The sequence below is a fragment of the Ptychodera flava genome, chromosome 9 (genome assembly GCF_041260155.1).
Source record: "Ptychodera flava strain L36383 chromosome 9, AS_Pfla_20210202, whole genome shotgun sequence".
Taxonomy (NCBI): Eukaryota; Metazoa; Hemichordata; class Enteropneusta; family Ptychoderidae; genus Ptychodera; species Ptychodera flava.
In genome coordinates, this window is record NC_091936.1 from 34,952,433 (window position 1) to 34,976,694 (window position 24,262).

General features: G+C 37.1%; 1 protein-coding gene across 2 annotated transcripts; it reads right to left on the minus strand.

Moving 5' to 3' along the window:
- Positions 1-1,711: 1,711 nt before the first annotated feature.
- LOC139140820 (F-box/LRR-repeat protein 4-like) lies at positions 1,712-24,248 on the minus strand. 2 transcript variants are annotated; one of them, XM_070710254.1, is made up of 16 exons: positions 23,866-24,248; positions 21,652-21,742; positions 21,161-21,293; positions 20,794-20,886; positions 20,257-20,357; positions 19,739-19,789; positions 18,135-18,277; positions 17,050-17,190; positions 16,408-16,517; positions 9,966-10,075; positions 7,772-7,901; positions 6,969-7,061; positions 6,241-6,348; positions 4,757-4,843; positions 3,893-3,997; positions 1,713-3,543 (listed from the first exon to the last, which is right to left on the minus strand). In XM_070710254.1, exons 1-16 carry the CDS (start codon positions 24,115-24,117, stop codon positions 3,414-3,416), a joined length of 1,878 nt encoding a protein of 625 aa, XP_070566355.1. In that variant the 5' UTR covers positions 24,118-24,248; the 3' UTR covers positions 1,713-3,413. The 2 variants fall into 2 exon arrangements, with proteins under 2 accessions (XP_070566356.1, XP_070566355.1); XM_070710255.1 differs by lacking the exon at positions 19,739-19,789 and having other exon boundaries at positions 1,712-3,543.
- Between the last annotated feature and the right edge of the window lie 14 nt (positions 24,249-24,262).

Consider the following 24,262-nt stretch of genomic DNA (forward strand, 5'->3'; position numbering starts at 1 on the left):
GGTAAAACATCTAAAATACAGGACTTCATAGATGAATGCAAAATTAGCTTAAAAGATCATTGACATTTACAGGTTTAAAAGATAAAAGTGAACAACCTGGCGGAGGATAATCTGAGCTAATGGTATCAGTACAAGAATTGAGACTTTCCCTAAGTTTATCAATTTTCTGAGTAAAAAAGTTCATAAAATTACTACTCAATTGATCAACCGGGATATTGGTGGGCTGTATTTTGGTACTCGCTTTCTTCGTACCAGTCATCTCATCAATTATGGCAAACAGTTCTTTGGAATCCGCAGCTTCAATGCGCGAGCGATGATAGTCCGATTTTATCTCATCAACACGTCTGTAGTACTCTGATCGTTTTGCAACAAACATTTCGCGATGGATGACTAATCGACTTCGGCGCCATTTTCGCTCATATTGTCGAACAGTTCTCCTTAGATCCATAAGATCCTCGTTGTACCATGGCGCTCTTGGTTTTACAGTCACCGTTTTAGATTTTATCGGAGCTAGTTCATCAAGAATATTAGAACTTCTCTCTCATACAGAGTACACAGATCATTCACGTCATGGATGCTGTGGTAACCCGACAACGATGCACTAATCATAGCTTTGAATGAGTCTTGATCAATCGATCGAAAGTTACGTTTAAACCGAGTAACTCTCTATCATTCTACATGCATAGAGTATCTTTGCCCAAACTTTCAGTTCTGATGAAAGAGACCTAACTGGTATGAATGCTGAAAATTTGTTCAAAAGGAGTGAAAAGGTATTTTCAATTTTTTAGCTCACATTTAATATATGTATATATACAAAAGAGGGCTTATATGGTAGTTGGCGGCATCTGTATGTCTGTACATGTATGAATGTTAGCATGTGCAGATGTATGTCCATCCACATCAAAACTTCAAAACTGTAGCACCTACCATTTAGTATTTGAAGTACAGTGCACCCTGGAGTAGAGATGTGAATTTATTGGAGTAGAGATGTGAATTATTGAAACAAACATGTCAATGTCAATATATACAAATGAGGTAAAAAACTGGGAAAATCCTGCAATTGCTATAACTCTGTTACCACAGGCCAGATTTTTGATTTGTTGAAACTTGGTATGAAGCTTCTTTAAGGTGACTTATGTTAGATTTGTTCAAATTGTGGTGAAATTGTAATAGTTATATTTTTGGGGCAATTTTTCCCGATTTTCATCAAAAATATTCTTCTCTGAAAGTGCTTGTCCTATTGCCTTGAAACTTGGTATGCGTGATCCTAACCTCTGTCAGATTTGTTGAAATTGTGGTGAAATTTGTATTTTTGAGGCAATTTTTCCCATTTGATCAAAAAAACCTTTTCTCCAAAGTTCTTGTTTGATTGTTTTGACACTTGATCCTAGGGTTGTCTTCTGTCGAATTTGTTCAACTTTTATGACATTTCCGTATTTGTATTTTGGGGGTAATTTTCACTTTTTTGGTCAAAATATTCATATTCACAAATCTTTCCTTCAGTGGTTTTGGCCACTCTCCAACTTCAGGGTTTTAAGTGAAAGCACAGGACCCATAATATAGTGGTGACATGACCCTATGACCTTCAGTTTTTCTGTCACTTCCAACAATTGTGCTTATGCCATAATTGGTAATAAATTGATATACATGTAACATCGAAGCAAACTGATCAACAAAATTAACGAGTTTTAGAAAGACATCACACTTCTTTCATATAATTGTCTTCCTGTATTTTGTCATATTGTTCTTTCACACTCTCATACAAAGTACCATCTTTCTGTTCAATGATACATTTTCTGATCATTAGTATATGTAAGATTGGTGGAACGCTGACATGTAAATCCAAAGCAGACTGAAAAAGCACGCCCACAGAAGACTAAACAAAAAAGTGGTTAAATCACTTTTTTATCCCCGAAGTTTTGCATATTGGCATCACCTACTCTCTGGCACAGGCCGATACATTTAAAAATATGAAATACTAATATTATTAATCAATGAGCTAGGTATGGTGATCCAGTGCTCTCTGGTGGACATATGGTGATCCGTCGGTTTCATGTCAATTCTGATGAGAATCACTGCTTTGAAAAAAGTGTACTGGTTACTTATATAATAGAACAGTACCTGAAGTCTTTACTGACCGTTGAAATAATCTTAAGGTTTACCGTACTTGGTACTTGGTACTTGGAATCATGGGTACGAAACTGATGACTTGGTGTACTCACGTGTATAATACCCACAGGTGTGACTCAAAGAAAGTCAATAATGACACAATTTGGAAACCTTTCTTTGCATATGGCTGTATTTATCATTACAGGATAATTCCAAAAGCTACAGAAAATTTGAGTAAAACTTGTTGTGAAATTGCATCATATTGTACATCAATATTTTTACAATAAAATGCCCACTTGAAAATTCCTTTCTCACTTTTGCATAAAACACTCAAAATAGCCATTACTGAGGTATGTATTTAAAATATCGCTGTATCTATATTACATTATTTTCAGTGGACTAAAAAGTATTATTGATTACAGCATGGCATATTTACATCCATATGGACAAAAATATTTTAATTTCAGACATTGAATGTTGTGAAATCAATGCAAAAAATAAGAATTACAGTAACGTGCACAAAGACTTTCAAACAAAAATAACTGTTTGAACTAATCTGAAGACACTTTAAACATCTTCATTTTGATAAAAAATTACAAAAAAAAAGATATCATTTTACAAAATAAAATAATGCCTAAAACAGTGACTGCACAATTGTCCATGGAAAGTGTATTTGACAAGAGAAATGTCTACCCTGTAGTCTTATAACTTTGTTCTGTGGAGCTTATATACCAGCATTGTGCATTGACAAGTAACATGTATATATAACTTGTAAATTATGAAGACCTTTGATGCGCAAAAAATAATGCCCCATCAGTAAACTAATAACCCTCTTCTTCACTATGGTTTGGCCCAAGCCCATTGTAATCAGTGGTGAATGTGGATCTGTTGAATGGGAATGGGGGATGAGCAGGGTAAGCGAATACAAACTTAACATTTGTATGTTTTGTTTTGCTTTTCTTACAAAATAGGCACAAGAGAAAACATGTAAACAGAGGTACACTGGTTGTTGAAACTTTTACCTTGGTATAGAAGATACTTGCATGATTATTATGAAAAATTTCCTGATGAATCCATCGTGGACGGATAACATTTCTGCACAAATGGAGTAAATTAAAACAATCCATGAGACATTAAAACTATACATACAGCTGTACACATAACCAACTGACCTCATGAAAGATTTAAAACTGTACATTCTAAATTGTAAATAAACTTGTCCACCATTGGACAATATGAGGTTACTAGGACTTTTCCAAATATCATATCCAATCCAAGCCTCTTTCATGGCGGGTAGATGACTGCTAGTGAGTGAAACTCTTCTTTATGGAGACGTGTGGGAACGTCTCTTTCCACAGGAGTACAGTGACAGCATCCAACATCAAGCAAAAGGAAAGATCACATAGCGCCAATGACTGACAGTTCTCAAGAACACTGTGGAGATCAAAATGTGTAAACAAATGTTCTGAGGATCTTGGAGCTAATGCAATGGAAGGTGGGTGATCTTAGCAATCTACTGAGAAAACAGATTTTATAAGAGGTACTAATCGTGAATGAAGATTTTAGGTCTGCTTTGAGTAAAGACTGACAGATTCAGTAGTGTGTGGGTCTCCGGGGCACCACTCTTTTACCAGTGTCAAGTTCTAATATTCTGTGGTTACATGCTATAGATTTTACATTTGTATGTTGGAGAAATGAACCAGAATCCCCAATACCCCTTGCTACACCACACAGCTACTCACAGCCAACCCCACTCAGTTTGCTACATTACAAACATACTCACCAGCCAACTGAGGTAGGACTGACCATTCTTGTTCCCAAGATGTCAAGTTGTTCCAGTTGAAGGGCATGCAGGGAAATGGCATTCATGTCTGCATCACACACAGATCTGTCGACACAGTGTGAAAAACAAGATGAGGCCTGATTCATAGGACAGGAATAATCACAACTTGACGATAAAGAGAACAAAACTTGTCGGGCAGTTTACCGGCATCCCGTTGTTGTTTACAAGTCTGATCACCCATATTAATAGGCCAGTAGCTATTATTTTAAATGATTTTTACACAATTTTGTTTTTAATGTCAACTGCTGTTTCTTGTTCTACTCCTCAAAGTATGTTGAAATACACAGTATTTAGCTTGTCAACTCAGCCTGTACATGTGTAGACTGCATTGTTATTGCTGACAAGTGGATTCTGGCACAACTAGAATTCAAATGTAAACAATAAACACTGCATTTTACGCTTTTAGGCAATGTGTAGACTGAAAGATCTGTCACTCAGGGGGACGGTGGTCTCTATGCTTCCCAGAGGGGGGCATACAGAGCGCCCTCTAGTGACGGATCTTTCAGTCTAGGCACTGTTGATAAACTAAAGGGTAAGTGTTTCAAAATGATTTGAGGAGTAGAACAAGAACTATCTGTGATCATTAAAAAAAACCCATAGAAAAACATTGAAAGTTACACCTATTGCCCCTTTAAAAACCAGCCATATTGGCCAAAACTTTCAACTACCTTTACGAGACAGCAAAGCTTCCACTGCTTTTAAGTACAAAATGTATGCTCCATATTGATTCTTTATATCTCTGGTTCTTGTGTATGTTTTTTCCCCCTTACACTCCTCCAAGACACATGAACTGCAAACCCTCACCTGTTTGCCGTCAGGAAGAGCTTCCTGAGTTTGGGACAATTCTGGACGAGACTGACAAAACACTGGGTGTTGGAATTCAGTTCATTGCTGAAAGAAAGAATGCAAGGATCCAATCTAATTCTCTAATGTCAACATAGTGTTTTCCTTTGCTTCCTTTCTCGTCCAGTGTAACTTTGACCACAAAACATTATTCACTGTTGATATAACAAACATGACAGTGGCCTTTAATGTAGATACTGTGATGAATTTATTAAAGTTATGAAATAAACAGTCCCCAGAAAGGTACCTATTAACAGCATATGTGAAGTACTAGCTGGTATATTTGAGGTACTTTTATGCAATTATGTATTTTGTTTGTATTTTACTTTAATAGTAGAATGCGCCTCAGGGACAGCAATTTGGACTCATTTTTTAAAATTCTTTGCAGGTCTGGTGCTTGTATGAACTCATTTTGATGACTGTGGAACAAGTGAAGTTTCCAGCATTTTTTTAAAATTGAATTATTATTTTGCCAAAGAGTTTACATACAGCCTGTGGCCATTTTGAATTCAATATATTTTAGATAATTAGTTTCTGTAGTATCAGTACTAAATGTTTGCATGATGAACAATGATTTATTTAAGCAATAAAGCACACCCAGCGATGGTATACCACAAGATTTTGACCAGTTCACGACATATATGCACGAGTGATAGCGAGTGCATATATGAAGTGAAATGGTCAAAATCGAGAGGTATACTGTTGCTGGGTGTGATTTATTGCTATTATATCATAAAAGTATGTTGAAATTCTGGCATGGAACGTCGTAAAAGGAATTTTCCTCAAGCTGAGAGCTAGCGCGCATGCTAGCCGTGGTATATCGCCAATATAACACAGTTCTGTTCGCGTCTCGACCAATCAGATCGCTGTATTTGCACCATCAATATACTGGTATGATATAATTATTGACTTTGACTGAGAACGATTTAAAGTTTCCTTGAGGAAAGTTTGAGCCAAAGACTACATCTTTCAGTTGCATGTTATAGTGTAAGTACCATATTCGTTATTTGTATGAACCGGAAGTGTAGCTATGTATGTAGTATTTCAAAGGCAATAGTAGGTGTGGTATTTAAATGAGACACATGTACCAGTCTCTGAAGAGATCATTAACTATCCTGTCTAAAATGTTACATCATCTTGCACGGTTGTGGTGTTCAACGGAACAATGTCTTGTAGCAGATAAATGCCGCATCATTTGTAGCATTCATTACGGCACAAATACTGTAAATGTTTATGAAGCTAAACGATGGAGATACCACATCTTCGTTGCAGAACTTGACTGGAAATATTTCACATGTTTAGCAACAGAATGGTATATGGGATATCAAAGTCATGTGAGATCAAACTCAGGAAAAAAAGTTGAAAGTTAAAAAACAATTCTTGAAAGTCAAATAGGCTTCATCGAATGTAAAATCCGTTCTTAGCAAAATGCTGTGTCAACTTACCACCATCCAAGGTCAAGTTCAAGCAGTTCATGGCAATTATTGGCCAATGCCCTGAGTCCTATATGAGTCAATGATCTTGATCTCCATAAGTCTAATGATTTCAGATTTCTGGGATGGGGGGAATGAAGGAAAGTAACCACCATGAGAGTGTTTGAATCACACATTTGATGCTGAATTGAGACAGGTGTGTTTAACAAGCGAGACATACAGCAGAACAATGAGCATGTAAAGATAATTTTAGGATGTCCTTGCAATCAAAAAAGACATGTTTGATTTTGTAACAAGATTACCAGTACAAAGTAGCCAGCATTAGTTATGTTCTGCTCATCACATGCCACTGATCTCTGATCTTTGCAACCAAACTCTAACATTAAATTGCAAGAAAAAAAATGGGATCATCAGGTTGTATCTTTGATAGTTTTAATACAGATTTTAAGATTAACATATGATTTCATTCAAAGAGGCCATGATGAAAGACTGCTGTCTCTGTGATTTTTACCTTTATCTACGACAGTGATGCAGTGTTTTTCATGTGTTTTACATGATATAACGCTTATTTGTTTTAATAAGGGTGACACATATTCTAAAGATGTTCAACCCAAATATTCAACTGAAACTACAATTTGTAAAGGATCTCCAATTTGAATAAAACTTTATAGGAAACTTCAAAAACACCTAAAATCTGAGTTAAGAAAATATTTTAGTTCCCATGATGATGTGAGACTTACTTGCAGTAGGTACTAAGTTTCACCAAGATGTTGTCACAGTTAGCTATGCTTACACAAGAACCAAGATTCAAATGTTCCAATTTCGGTAAAGACCTGCAAATTGAAAGTCAGAAGATAATCTGGTAATCATCTTTGATTTTGTTTGTGATCTGCTGTTTTATTTTGATCAATTTTGCTCATATTCATGTCTTGGTATTTGAATAAAAATAAATAAATTATTCTAACATTTAATTCTTCATTCATAGATTTCATTGTCACTAAAAAAAAAAATATTGATATTCCTTTTATTCCAACTTCTTTACGTCTCTAACACTCCTCTTGTTTGGTTGTTGCAGAAAAGTAGACATTAAGTCAAATGAAAGTGCATACAGATAAAATGTTACTGCTTGGACTTTTAATTAAGGTAGTACGCACCTCAAAAGTGAAAGATTTAAACTTTTGCTCCAACTTCCTCAATGAAATTTTCAACCATACTCTTACCAAATCAAGAATAATAATCAGGGGTCAACGTGCAAAGTTTGGAACTAGAGAAACAAATTACCTAACATTTTCCAATATTTGAAATTCAAAATGGCTGCCATCCCTGTGTTAACTCTATGGGGAAAAATAAAATTTTTGATTTTCAAAATGAACCCCCACAAGTGGTAGATCAGGAAAGAATTGTAAAAATTTGAGTCTGAATATCTGTCCCCGAGGCACTATCTACCTTAAAGCAAGGAGATAATTTCATTTTAAATACTGATATGAAAAAGAAGGAAATGTTCCCCTTTATGTTGTGACTTCGAAATGAAGTGTTGACTTACTTAATGATTTGAATTAGCGTTGGGTCTCCGATGGAACATCTGTACAAATTCAAAGTCTGTAAATTTGTCAGTTTGTTGATGTGTTGGAATGCACTGTTGTCAAGCTGTGTACAGGACTGCAAATCAAGCTCTGTGTAAAATGGAAGACAAAAACGATAAAATTTAGTCCAATCATACAACAGATTTAAAGGAAACCATACGGAAAAATTAGCTTTTAAGTGAGTTTCATTTTGGTAGACATTCCATCGTAACTTAGTGTACTGTTTCGAAACATAAATAAAACTTTCTATTACATCAGTTTCAAATTTCCCATCACCTCAGTTCAGCTTATTTTGAAAGTGCACATGAGCCATCAAGGTGATAAGTAAAGTGAAAGGTTGAGAAAGTTTAGGCAGTAAACTATATACTACCTGATGTACCTAATGATGTACCCTATGGGCACTGCATGCTTGCAATATTTTGTAATCTCCTTACATTGAGTCCAGCAACCGTTATTATAATTAAAGGGTAAAAAATCAAAAGATAGTATATGGAGTATGGCAACAGCAATTTTGGCAGAAAATTTCGCAAAATGTAAAAATTTATGGACAGAGGCAACATTTTGCATTAATCACCAGCAAAATACTGTGTACATACATGTACTCTGAATAGCATATCTAAAGGTTTACATGTCAAACAGTTTTCGATCTTACTAATAAAGTGTTGTTCAGGACTGCTGGGGACTGCTTGATGGGTATCTGGGGTATATGTACATGTAAAGTCTTTCTTAATCATTGGAACAAAGATATCGATGTTCAGAGCTATTCCCAATGTCAAAAAATTCCCTATAGCTAGTGATTTGGATTGCGTGACAAGCCAGTATTCAGTCCATTGCATTGAGTGTGAGCTGTGCTGGGCATATATATATATCATTTTCATGACTTCATAATTTGACAAAATAAAAATACAAGGTATATTGTATTCAAATTTTTGTTTGAAAAAAGATTTGAAGTAGCTATACGAAGCAGATTCTTGCAGCACTTGCACCAGATGCAGCTTGTTTTACTTCAGAATTTAAGTTAACTGGGCACCCCTTGACTTGAAATGGTATAACCTGACAATCACGATGGCACAAGGGCAGTGTGTTGCACTTGTCCTGGTGGGTCCTGGAGTAGTCCAACACAAAGTAGTCCCATACAATCACAGAGTTTTGAGCAGACCTTGGCACTCCTGAGGGCATATCGTCTATGTAGCCAACACGAACACGAAACCACAGGGGGTTGTCTACATGTCCGTCCCCAGGGGTGGGTAGGTGTTTCGTTGTATCGCTAATAAAGATATATTCTACCAACCTTTGGTAGAATATATCAACAACGAACGCACCAGCAAGGTATCTTCAGTTATACCTTGCTGGTGCGTACGTTGTTGACTCTGTCAAAGTTAATCTGGTGATAATCTGGTGACAGCGTCCACAGATTAGTAATTTACCTCGTTTACTTGGCAAATTAGGCACTCCAACTCATCAGATAATAGACTAAATTACTACCCTTGCTTGCCTTGGCGAATTACGCAATCAAACTGGTAAGATAATAGACGCAACACAGTGACAAAACTTCGCTAAAAATTGTCAAAGGACGTACGAAAAAAGAAATCGTTACAAAACCAGCGCTAACATAAGGCAAAGACACCAAAGCTGCAAAGAAAGGTTGGTAATATAACTCTTTATTGGCAATATATATCATAGTAAAACATGTTAAAATAAAATAAACCATAGCAAGAAGAACCCTGTCCTTAGACAAGACACCCCTACCCCTGGGGACTGACTTTGTTGCAATTCCCTATGACGAAACGTCTGATACCAGCTATCAAATACTATGAAAAATAGTAAAGAATGAGCTACAAAATCACTATCAGTTTTAAGTTGCAGGTAGAATAAGTCTGTGACTTTGTATAAAATACTATAAAAATAGTAGAAAGTGAGCAACCAGCTGAAAGTTAGTCCAGGAGACCTTGAACGCATATCATTAGCATCTCATTGTCGGCTACATGGACTGTGTGCCCTCCTGAGTGGGACCCTTTATCTTATGTCTTCTGAACTTTGACTCTGTGAATGTTGGCTCAGGGAACATTTTCATTTCACAGTGTTTGTTGAATATCAACTGTGTGTTGATATTCACACTTGTTTGTGTAATTGATGCTTTATCGTTTTCCTTACCTTGTAGTGATGTACACGTCTCAGAAATCACTTGAAGACACGCGGCATTCAAGAAGTAACAACAAGACAGCCTGAGTGTGGTCAGTTCACTGCCACAGTACTCAATAAATCTGTCAACAAAACAAACAAGAATTGGTTTCTGTGTTAAAAAAAAAGATCTGATAATACTGTCAAACCTGTGCACAAAGGTAACCAAGGGATCACGGAAACATGATCACTGTGTGGAGGTGACCTTACTGTTGGAAAAATGGGTGTCGTGTTACTTCTTGGGCAGGTAGAGCTCTGAATGGTGAACATGAAAACCAATGTATTTGCAGACGTAATAAATATGATACAACTCCGCTAAAAATCATAATACATCACTTTCTGGAATGAGACAAATCTTTTTAAAACTCAGCTGTTGCTTTCAGTAGCAATATTGCGTGTCATTCAGTTAGAAAATATTGACGACTGAACTCAGGTACTGCTACATGTTGTAAAATAAGAATACTGACAGGTAGCCAATGACCCCATGTACATGTACATGTAGGTGGCTGTTCTACAAAGGGTACATGTAAGTAAGGTGTAAAATTTGATGAGGCAACCTGAAACTGACTGCTATGGACAGGTGACCTTTCCGTGGGAGTGACTAATAAGACAGCTTTGACTATAAGAGTTTTTTTGGTATAACTTGACATTTATATTCCTGGTTTACAAGCCCCATGCACGGTCGGGTCCCTCAACAAAAGGACCGTGCCCCATGGCTACGCAGGTACAGCTGTCGTTGATGCCTACTTAATGCCAGCAATCATTTATACACAAATAAATCCATGATGGTAACATGAAGTTGACAATATGCATCTAATGGTCAACATTGAGATGTGTCACATGCTACCGGTACAAAGTCCTTGCACAGGGAGTGTGCCACCACAGGCACTGATTTTCCTACATCCTATCTAAATCTTGATCATGTCTGCCGATAGTAAAATGTCATCAAGTCATGACAAGCATCACTGCCACTGATTTTGTGTTCAATCGTGAACAGACTTTTCATTTTTTTCAACTGGACTTTATCAATGCTGGGATAACCATCAGTGTATGGAGCTATGTGAGAGGTCTGAAATCGGCAGTCTGCGCCCCAAACTGCGCTAGCGCATTTCAATTTGCGCTATCAATCTGCGCTCCCATTCTGCGCTATCGATCTGCGCCCCTGTTTTGCGCTCTCTATTTCTCCAAACCATATATATATTGTGCTGTGAAAACGACCCAACTAGCACAAGAACGTACTACGTCGATCATGATTTTACTATTTCCATCATTTTATTTTTTGATATGACATTAGATCGAGATATGGTGCTGCAGACCGTTTAGGGAGCTGCATTTAGGACCCTGGTAGCGAGTCCTGTATCATCGATGGCTGCCAGACCTACGTGGAGATAGAGTTGACCTTTCAAAATTCTGCCTTCCCGACATACACCTACGTACTTTTTTGACTTTCCAAACATGTAAACTACATGTATGAGTGTGATAGAAACGACACATGTGCAACCACTTAACTTAACCAAGTATCCGCGGTTTGAAACAGTCCCGACATTTACGTCCCTCGGACTGGCACTGTCGCTCTACAAACCCTCGCCCCGTCCGGCTCATTCATTGACTCGGATGTGATACATTGTGAATGAAAATTCAATTTTATGAAATATAAATATTGTAGAATCAGTAGACAGTCCCCTGTAAATCAAATAGGTGTGTACATACAGGTTCAGTAAGGTTGTACTTTCACTCGGCCGCTAGTTGACAGGTTCACAATCGATGTGATTGTGAGTGCACTGAACAGCTAGGACGTATGTGTTGTCATGCTGAACTGTGGCCCACGGTTAGTGGTTTTCAATGTTAAAACTCGTTGAAGTGCAAATATGTGCATAAAACTAGCCGTTAAAGGATGACCGGTCGATGAAAATACGAAAACTTTCCATGCAATATGCATTATTCACACCGACACGGCTTCATCAACTGTCCCCGTACTAAAGGAAGATGACACGCGTATTTTATTCAACATATTCGGTCACCTATTCGGTAATGACGTAGCGCACGATCTCCTTCAAATGTTTTACTAGCCAAGCCTTTTTAATGAGCTTACTGTTCTGACTGAGAATTTAAAATAAGTTCGAACTAAATTTAACTTATTCCAACTTAAAGTCGACCGTACATCGGTAGATCCTGCACGTAACGCTTGGCTGACGGATATTGATCGGAGCGCAAGGGAGGGGCGGGGGTGGCCCTATATACCGGAAGGAAGGAAGTAAACAGTTCAAGTGACCTGAAAATGTACTTCCAGATGATTACAAGACGCTTGCGACGCTTGATCTCGACCAACATGCCACGATTTTCGTTGCTCGATAATCCGGTCCTACAATCTCTCCAAAACAAAACGAAAACTGCCAGGACTTTCTTTGGGGAAAGTGTTGGGTCACATCGTACCGGAAATTCCTGAAATATTACTAAAATGGCAAACTATCAGCTAAAATCGGTATTACAAGAACACATATAATTAAAGTTTGAAAAAATAATACGAGTCAATCTCTCCCGTTGTAGGAAAGGGCGACAGGTTTGCAGCGCGGTGCAAAAGCTATTAATTATAAGAAAATACAACAAACATTTTATTTTGTCAAGAGTTAGATGTGTTCGTTTCATCTTGAGGTAGGAAAAATACAACCGATGTCGGCGCTGACATGAACTTGACAGTCATTTTTCACAAAGAACATGCATAAATTGCCGCGCGAGACAGGAAGTAGACAACGTGAGTCAAGAACAAGTGAATGTCCAACGCGATCGCGCGACGACAGCACACAGGTCTCGATCGGATAGCCTTTTTTACACAAGTTTCGACTTCTTCATCTTGACTGTGAACTCTGGTAACCAGATTGTAACTGTTGAGACAACAGTATACAGTTAATCTACTAGTTAAACATTCGAAAATTGGATTTAAACTAGGTTTAGCAAAGATGTGGTTGCGGTTTTAAATTGCCGTCTCCGGTATAGAAATAAATACATGCACCACGGTGTTTGGGTCAAGTAGGGGTAACTTTATTACTACTAGTCAAAAGTCTATATTCCACAGAGTGCCGTGACCACCCCCCAAAATGCTAGCAAGTGGCGAGATAACAGAGTTGTGGCTGCCGGGGGTGGCCACTGGCACTACCATTATGTATTAAATGTTTCTAATAACTATATTGCTGAAAACGTCACGGTTATCTTCCATTCCGACGTCTTGTGCCCCACTTGCCAAACTTTGAAAACGGTTGTTCACTCGAATTTAGGCTATCGCCGGGCAGATCGTCCATGTAGCCGACACGAACACAAAGTGTCTGTCAGCGGCCACCAAAAACTATTAAAAATAGTAAAGAATGAGCTACAAAATCACTATCAGTTTCGCTGGGAACATATTCGATCGCTTGTTACACAACTATTACCAGATTTCAGGTAACACTGTTTACCACACGATGGATCTTTATTTAATACAGTAACCTATAGAGATAGCTGATTGATATCGTATATAAGACAGGTGCCTCTACTGCGGTAAAACTAATAGTTTATCCCTATTGTAAATCCGGTCCCCCGTGAGTTGAAATGTCCGACTTCTGCATGGTCACCGCGCCGTGCAGTGTAGCGACAATGATATGATTGCAATTTCGTTGAAGTTCGTTTACATGTATGTTAACGCAAATAAGTGAAAAATATCAATGTTTGCCAGTATCTTGTTCTACGGGACGAGATTGTGCTGCTCTTGTACTGCATGAACTTTGATCGAAGTGCGTTGGCCGTCTTTGATTTTGAATGTCGAAAATTGCATATGTTACCTCTCCTAAAGCCTTGTGAACTGCGATTTGTTTGCTTTTTCACGATTTTACTTTCTAACAAAAATAAGTTCACGTAAAATGTACTGATAGATGCGTAGGGAAGTTTTATTACTCACAAAATTTGTACTGTGTGTACAAGTTTGAACAATAATGAACGGTTGCTGCTCTCATAAAATTGCCGCTGCTTGGACGTGCATCTATGTGTCATAACCTTCCAAGAAACAAACATGATGTAATTTACTGATATGAGTAACACTGGATTCCCTTGTAGCTGATTTCCTTGATGTTCTGGTTGTAAGCTTTACTCTCTCCCTTACACGGCTAGTTTTTGAAAATGTCGGGAAATCAAAGACGATGTAAAAACTGCTCAATTCGCTTGCTCATTCCGACATAAACAACAGTGTACTAGTTTATCAACATATCATGTAGTGAGTAGAATTCAAAGAATATCCAAATGTCGAAACATTAAAATGAACACAATATGAGAAGATTCCTTTCACAAAAAGATCAACTTCAAGTGATACTTTTGAAGATTTGAAACCGAGTACGTATACCCTACTTCACACCTCGTCAGTCTTACGTCATCGACAAGTCACCCACTGCGTCGGCAGGCTTGACGTCATGGACGTAGACTTGTCAATCATCACGGAAGTTGCGAACATGTATGATCTGTCGGGTTCAAACGTTTCTGTGAACATGAACAGAAATTCTCAGTATCGACAAAGAAATCGTCAAAAAAGAAGTTGAAAATCGTGATGCTAACGTAAACATAATTTTGAATCCACTTGTGCCATTCCATGTTGCAGGGTTGCGTCGCCAGCCCTGCCACTCACTCTGCTGTGCATTGTTGGACTCGGGAAATAGTCGCCGTCGACTAACAGCAACGTCTAACCATGGGATACTAACATAATTTTAGTCAGAAATTGACTTTGAGCTTTAAACTACTTGATCACTTCCCGAACTCCTTATACGAGAAAGAAAATCATCTAATTTTTACTACTTCACATATCTTTTGTGTCTGATCCACTGTCCACAGAATGTATTATCGTGATTGTACCGGAAATATATTCGATCTTACATTACTCATAACCAGTCGTCCTGACAATCCTGACATACGTCAAAGTTTTTAAAAATACATTACGAAAATACTGAAAAGTTTTCTAATATTATGAAAAATAGTGTTGCAAAGTGTTGGCAATGGCATGATGGTGGGAGGCAACCGACAGCTATAAAGTACAAGTAAATACAAATATATTTCGACACTGATATGTCCTACGATCTGGCTGGCAGCTTTATCAATCTGTGGCAAAGTGCCACGGATTTATATCGCGTTAGTTTCGTAAATGTCACAGCTACAAAACTAAACTTATAACATTCCATAGATAGCGCAGAATGTGGGCGCAGATCGATAGCGCAGAATGGGAGCGCAGTTTGATAGCGCAAATTGAAATGCGCTAGCGCAGTTTAGGGGCGCAGACTGCCGATTTCAGACCTCTCACATATCTGGTGTATGAAGGTTCTTCTGGTGAATCCACTATAAACAAGTTACTTTAAATTTTGCCAAAGAAAACCTATCTCAATCATCAAGAAACAAGAAGTGACAATAACATACATGTAAATGCTTAACATAAAATTACCAGAGTTGTTACTAGGACAGCCACAGGGAACTATTAAATTACATTATTAAATTACATTGTGCTTGAAACTGATGAGATAAAATCATGTGACAGTGATCTGTGTAATATGATATCCAGTTTCACATCATAACTCTCTCTCTCTCTCTCTCTCTCTCTCTCTCTCTCTCTCTCTCTCTCTCTCTCTCTCTCTCTCTCTCATTCACTCACTCACTCACTCACTCACTCCTTGTGGAGCAGTAGGGCAGCCATCTTAGCATATAAGCTACTTTTCATGGAATCAACCTGACTACCATTTCACTAATATTACAGGACAGTCTCCCCATACTGGTACATTGAGGGACTGTGGTTAAAGGGATTGTTTTACAATAATTTCTTTTAAAAAGTAGTGGGAAAGTAATGTATGTGAAACTTGTCTTAATTGTCCAAAGACCAATTAATGGAATAATCCTATGGTACAGGAATATGTATAGTCCCCCCCCACACACACACATATATATACATACACACACACACACACACACACACACACACACACACACACACACACACACACAACACACACACACACATATATATATATATATATATATATATATATATATATATATATATATATATATATATATACACATACATACAGGTTTCACTGTGAAATAGCTCTATAGCTCTATTGTGTAATGCACAATCTGAGATATCAGGTGCAAGCCCCTTCTCCATTGAAAGTGATTCATTATCTTCAGATTTGCAGACTGAGACAATACTCATTGAAACACATTGCATTAATCTGATCTGATATACTTTGCATGATTTCTATTTTTCAGAGACCTTGAAACATATATCTTTCCTTGCTCCATAGCCTACAAATGGTCCACAGTGTACCGGTATATGTATTTTGGTATTGCCATCCAACATCACCTCTTCCCCTTTGCCCACCAAAAAGACCCACAAAGTGCTGCCATTACTGACCTTGAGAAACACTCCGGTGAAAGCATCCCCCAGCTTCCTGTCCAGGATAGATTCAGCCTCTGTAGGTGTCGACACCGTGACTGCAGACCATCCAAGGCACTATCATCAATCTGATAACAAACAGCAACAAATAATGACTGAATAATGTACAAACTGCTGTTGAAGAATGACTGAGTAGAGTTCTTTACAATGATGCAATCATTCAAAAACACCCCCAAACAACTAATTTGTTGATCAGATTTATCAAGAATCATTGGAAAGTCAAGCTGTGTGATCACTTATGGAAGTATTCTAACAATGCCATGAAATTTCAGAACCAATGCAGCATCACTAGTATACATGACATCTATCAGTCCAGGATGGATGTCGCTGTCATGAGCTGTATAGGTGTTGAAGGTCCCTGCTTTTCATTTTGACTCCCACAAGCATGTCATTGACAAAAATGTTACAATGTCACAACCTTTTCATTGTTTCGAAATGCTAGGGTGGGCAGTTAGGCAGGGAGTTAATTCCTACTTTGGCAATTGGTACTAGAAATATTGCAAGACTACCTGACAGGCTTATACTCTATCTACCTGTATGAAACTATATCATCCATCACTCCAGATTTCACAATTTATTACGATATTTTTGATTACCAACCTGAGTCCAATATGGCTGAAGGTCAAGTTCAACATACTGGAGTGGATCATAGCAGTGTTTATAGAACAGTGTACAGGTCAACGCTGCATTGCATAAACTTGGTACGTCTAAATAACTGAATATGTATTGGATAAGTTCTGTCTGAATAGTGAGAAAAAAAAGAGACTTTAATTAAATAGGATAATAAATACGACCTCTTTTTGGACACTCACGTCCAATTGCACTCTTCTCATATGAATCTTTTAAACCCATATATAGGTGATCAAGTAATTGTCATGACAACTGTGACATGGCAACATAATGGATTGTAGACTATTAGAATATACATTTGATAAAATAAGAGTGCAATGTTTGACATTCCATATTGTTAATGAAAGCTCTTGGTAACTGAAGATGACAACTCCAACAAAGTCTTTGTGTACTCAAAGACTGAAACTGGAATAATGAAGTAATAGAGACAACTTCTTGCAATGAAGATAAAAATCTCGAATGCCGTTTGTTGATGTACATGTATGGGTGTATAGTACTAGTCAAAAGGTTGCAATTTTCATAATATTTTCTGAGCAGCAATTTCATGCCATATTTTTTATTGTGGTTAAACTCTCCAAGAAAGAAAACAGTCAAAAATGAAAAAAAAAATGAAATCCTGAACATATTGGTTTTATTATATTTGTCATACATCTTTTTGAAAGCACAAAGAGTTTGTAATTTTTCTCAGAGAAACAGACAAGTACACATTTGAGATAATCAGCTTCAGAAAAAATATGAAGTTTAATACTGTGAAGTCTAAAGGCTGACTAAAATATTTAAAAGTTATAAAAAGCTGGTACATATATTAAATAAGAATGAGACTGCATATTTTGCAGTACTGTATATTGCACTACAAGTTCGGATAAGGGTCTGTCTGTATGTAGCTGTAGTTTGCATTTAAACAGTAAAAGTTGTAAATCTGGAACATACGCTGGTTATGACAATATTTGGATGAGTGTATTTATGTCTAAACTTGGATTGCACATCCTTTAATTTGCTCTGAGTTTTAAAGTGCTGTACATGTTGGTAAATCAACATAATGAGGTGGGACTTACAGGCAACATATCAAAGCAGCCATTTTCAGTGACGACTGGATGACCACCACTACTAATAGGGATTACACCACGGCTTCTACTTCCTTCTTTTTCACTTATTTGAAGTTGTTTCATCATGTGTGCAGCATAGGCTGCGTCAAGGTCTGAAAAGTAAACATGTCAAGATTAAAACAGGGATTATTCACACTGATCTGTGGAAAATAAGGTCGCGGTTACCATGTTTTGTCATCAAGGGGCAGCTACACGGTAATTGCCATCAAGGGCCAGCTACACAGCACCTCAGATGATCCAGTTATTTCATTGCTTTGCCTGGGATCTTACATGATGATACAGCAACAGGAGAGGGCAAAAATGTTACTATATTTGTAAAAGCATACTGTAGTCCTGCATGAAAAGGGTGTTTTTGAAAGAAAAAAGAGAGAAAGAGAAGGCTACACTTACATGTGCATAGGGTAAATATATGAGATGGAAAGGTTGTGACACCAATTACCAAGTGAGGTTGACCAAGTGAATATAACAGACAGAGATAAATAGAATCTCACACCCCCAAGGACCGAATCAGATTTCTCACACTCGTTGGGGATATTTTGTCTCACACGCGCCTGCGGCTCGTGTGAGACAAAATATCCCCAATGAGTGTGAGAAATCTGATCCCAGGTCCTTGGTGTGTGAGATTCTTTTTCTCACATGACCACAAAATGCGTTAAATTCACATTGGACACGTTCAACATTATCCAAAATCGTGACAACTCTGTCATCTGCCACTGTACTCTGACCCGCTTACTTTGTAGTTCCGGTCCGTGTGTTACTTGTCGTGCCATTGGATAACATTTTGTTTGTGGAACGAAACAGACTGTCTACCATCCAATCAGAGCTCGTGTAATATTTACTGCAGAGTGTGGGACGATTTCTGAGAGTGTGGGATCGATTTTTCCCACACCGTCGATCCCATACTCCCAGCGTCCAGGAATGTGAGAAAATATTTACCACATGGTTTTACACAGTGCATACACAAAATCATATTAATATTCAAGCAACAAACCACTGCTGCTATGGGTATACCACAGGATTTTGACCAGTTTCCATCACATACAGTTTGTACATGTATGCATGAGCTACATTGTATAGTGAGTGCATATACAGAGTCAACTAGTCGAAACCAAATTGCATAGCAATTGCCGAGGTGGTTTATTGCTACATGTATTATATTACAACAGTATATTGAAAGTTAAAAATATAAAAGTTGAAAAAAGGAATTTGCCCTAACTGAGAGTTTGCTTGTGTGCCAACCATGCCATACATGTATCGCAACCAATCAGATCACTGTATTTTTGCCTTCAATATACTGGTATGATATAATACAAGGTTTATCATGGTTTAAGTCTGACATGCTATTGTGCATTCAGTGTGAAATCTAGAAGCAGACACATGCTATTATAAAGTACCCTTCCAACAGGCAGTCAGTTCACAATCACTAGAAACAGCCATATTAGTTTGGATACAGGACAGTTCAGGTTGACAAAAAGAAGACGCAGAGATTTAGAAATGTCAGGCAGAAGGTCAGGATACAATATCCATCCTCAAGCAAAGTGACTGTTCCTCACCTAAATCTTTCTGCCTCGGCTTATCACAACAGCAGATTGTGAACTGACATCCTGTTGAACAGTAACACCGATACTGTATGCATCAAAATAAATCCTTGCCTTTGTTGATACAAAACCAGAAAATATTTTCAAGTAAAAAAGATCCTGGCTGGCATCAGACCACAATATACCCCTGTATATCAACTGAATGTCTGTCTGTTTCATGAACTTATGACTGCACAGGCATTAGTTTTCACAGAGATTTAATTTCAATATTTTGAAGTTTGAGACATTTTCAGAGGAATTTCAATTTCAGCAGTCCATATTAATTTCAAACCATGTGCACCATGTACCAAGATTATCAGATATAACACATTAACATGAACAAAAACTTTACAGCCTATGGACAAATATTTATGTCACTCATTCATTGGCTGAAAGGTCTCACTTGGTATCTTAAATGTTATCAACCTATAATGCTATACATATAGTTAAACAATATCTTTATGGAGTACAACAGCTATGCATTAACTACATACCTGTTCCTTCATCATCCTTGGCTTTAGTTCCAACCAACTCTACAGCATCAAGTTCCGTGTAGTAGTCTAAACATGAATGGTTGAACTCCAACCTTATGACACTGAAACAAAGGAATTAAATACAAATGGTTCAACTTTAACCTTTTGACACAGCAGCAAAAGTAATCATAACTGTATAAGAACATCTACATATGAAATTTCCATATCTCTAAGGACAAGGCAATGAGCAAGATGCAGTAAAATTAAGGGCTAATGTGCAGCATTGAATAAGCTGTTATCCAATTGGGTAGCTGTATCTTACCAATGTAATTAAAACAATACAAATAGACTCCCTAAGTCGCTGTGTATAGTGACAATGGACCAATCAGAGAAACAGCTTATTCAATGCTGCACATAAGCAGAAAATTAATGGCATTGGTCTAGCTCAGCTCTAACATTGTCATGTCAGTTAATGTAAGCATAGACAATGGAAGAGATCCTTCTACTATCTATGATGTATTAAAGCATTCTGAAACAAAAAAGAATGTGATGACTCACTTTGTTGGGAAGTCTACATTATTGATGGTTGGTGAAAAAATTCTGGATTGTTGCAGTGCTTGCTCTGGTTCTCCACACCATAATTCATACCACCTACAAAGATAAACGGTTATAAATGCTCTTAAATGATGGATAAATCCAGGTATTGAACATATGAATATGTGAAAGACCTAGCATATGCCTTTGGTAGTAAAATACCCATTGGTATATTATTCAATATCATGAACTTGAACTAAAAAAAAATTGTTCCTCAATTACTGGTTGACAAAAAAGTGGGGTATGTGCAGCTACCAAAAACATAATCTAAGACCATAAAAATAGATGCCATGGCAATCAAGAATGGATTTCCTTCAATCCATGTACAAACCTAGGACTATCTTCCAAGGATTCTGGCTCCAGAGAAGCATTTTTCAGCGCAAGTATCCGAACAACAGCTCCTGGATTGAAAGTCTCCATTATTTTGATTTCTTTTGGATACACTTTTTCTTCATATAAAAGCTCTACAAGAAGATAAATTAACAATGAAAAGGATGAAAAACCTGTTGGTTGTGATGGTGGTACGAACTTCACAAATACTAACATCTGTGAATTTCCTTTTCAGCACAATTGTCAATCACTGAAAGTGCTCTGTCGAAAGAGTACTGTCCGAGTTAGGTGTCATTATAAGGTAAGGCGTTTACATAAATGGGGAAGGGGTATTTTCAAACTATTGGTCACAAAAGAGGGTCCTACATATACTGCAGTAAATGTGCCTAAAGTGGTTCCAAAACCACCAAACTGTTGTCAAGCTGCCTGCCAGCTTTCCTCTGTTTGGACTTCAAAGAAGTCACAACCTGGGAGTCACACCCAAGATCTTACCTACGAAATCTTGGCTGATGAATGTTTCACTTGTTCTGCTGAATGGCTGAGGTGCTGATGGACACTGCTGCCACCATGGACCATAGCTACGCTGTAATGATATGGGAAAATAATGCATGTCAATGTACAATGAAACCTGATGATACAGGTCTCTTTTTATGATAATCTTCAAAGTTATTTTTGACAGACAGATTTTGCAAGACAAAAGTTACAAATTAAAAGGAATTCCACTTATTCCACTTGTTGTGGGCAACACTATATATATATATATATATATATATATATATTATATATATATATATATATATATATATATATTATATATATATATATATATATATATATATATATATATATATATATATATATATATATATATATATATATATACTAGTATATATATATACACATACGCACACACACACAGCCAGAGGTTTTATGGGGTTATTTTTCATGTGGTCTTTCTCATGTTTGTGGTGTTTCCGATGTGGTGTTACTCAATATATATATATATATATATATATATATATATATATATATATATATATATATATATATATATATATATATATATATATATATATATATATATATATATATATATATATATATATATATATATATATATATATATATATATATATATATATATATATATAGTATCAATAGGACGTGAGCAGTTGATCCCCAGTGGAGAGTGGAGTGGAATAATATAGAAAACTTGATTGATACACACTACCACACCCAGTTGTTTGGTCCGAACGTATTTTAATAAACTTGTGACACAACGTTTCGCTCCAAAACTGGAGCTTCTTCAGGTGTACTGTATAACGGAAAATACAAAGATCGTGCTTATAAATAAATGTTGTACATTAAGAAAACATTGCTTTACGAAACTTTAAACTGTGGAATTGTCTGAGAAAGTCTAAATTGCTTTACGAAACTTTAAACTGTGGAATTGTCTGACTTTCTCAGACAATTCCACAGTTTAAAGTTTCGTAAAGCAATGTTTTCTTAATGTACAACATTTATTTATAAGCACGATCTTTGTATTTTCCGTTATACAGTACACCTGAAGAAGCTCCAGTTTTGGAGCGAAACGTTGTGTCACAAGTTTATTAAAATACGTTCGGACCAAACAACTGGGTGTGGTAGTGTGTATCAATCAAGTTTTCTATATATATATATATATATATATATATATATATATATATATATATATATATATATATATATATATATTAATATATATATATATATATATATATATATATATATTATTATACGCAAACACACACAGGTTTATTTTTCATGTGGCGTTTATCTTCATGGTGAGGATTTGTGATATACTGGTAGCTGATTATATATATGGCAATACACTGCATCTGCTTCCACACATTTGAGCACAGTTTTTCACAGATTTCGGACACATTTAGTTGCTGTGGAGTCAGGTACGTAAACATGGACATACAGCTGATTTGTTACTACAGAGAGACAGAGAGACAGAGACAGAGATACAGACAGATAGTCAGATTGATATGAAGATACATGTATTCACGTTTAACCCAAATCAAATCAAATGCAAGTAAAAAACTTTCATGAAAGTTGAAACCATGGTCTGACTTGGGCCTGGGGCCTAAAACAAGACAAGTGTCACTATAGGGAAAAAGTGCGTGACTAGAGTGAGAAACTGACGCTTTCTCGCAATCAGTGAGAATCTGTTCTTATTCTCACCGCTGTCGGTGAGAAAATTTTAATCTCCACTGAAGATTGGTGAGAAATGCACTCTTTGCGAGAATCAAGTGTGAGAACAAATTCTCACCGGTGAGAATGGAAATTCTCACTAAGTACAGCGAGAATTGAAATTCACTGGCGAGAATCATCAAGACTCGCCTTTCTGAGTCTTTATGATTCTCGCCAATGAACGGCGAGTCTTGATGATTCTCGCCAGTGAATTTCAATTCTCGCTGTACTTAGTGAGAATTTCCATTCTCACCCTGGAGAATTTGTTCTCACACTTGATTCTCGCCAAGGAGAGCATTTCTCACCAATCTCCAGTGGAGATTAAAATTTTCTCACCGACAGCGGTGAGAATAAGAACAGATTCTCACTGATTGCGAGAAAGCGTCAGTTTCTCGCTCTAGTCACGCACTTTTTCCCTATAGTGTGTACGCTAGAATAATTTCAACAGTGCACAATATAATTCAAACTTACAAACACAAGAGCTTGTGTAAAGTCTCCATAGGCAGGATAGATTCTTGGAGAACCGGCTACATTAGCGACAGTGTACGAGAGACTGCTTTCACTTCCGTACTGAGAGCTGAAGTCGGTCACTTCCTTCACGTATTGTTGCAACGTAACCATTCTCAGGGTCTTGGCCTGTTGTTTGGGGTCGGATGAGAAAACCCGAATCGACTTGGCTGAAATCTGTTGTCTAAATGATTCTACCCATACAAAACAAGCCATACAACTTAACTTGGTTAAATATGTGCCTAAAACCTGCGATCAGTGGCCCGTGCAACATGACAGAGCATTTCACTACCCCCTGGAAGAGCGAAATAGTCAGTCACTCTTACTTCTGTCTTTGACCCCTCACCTCTAAAATAATAAC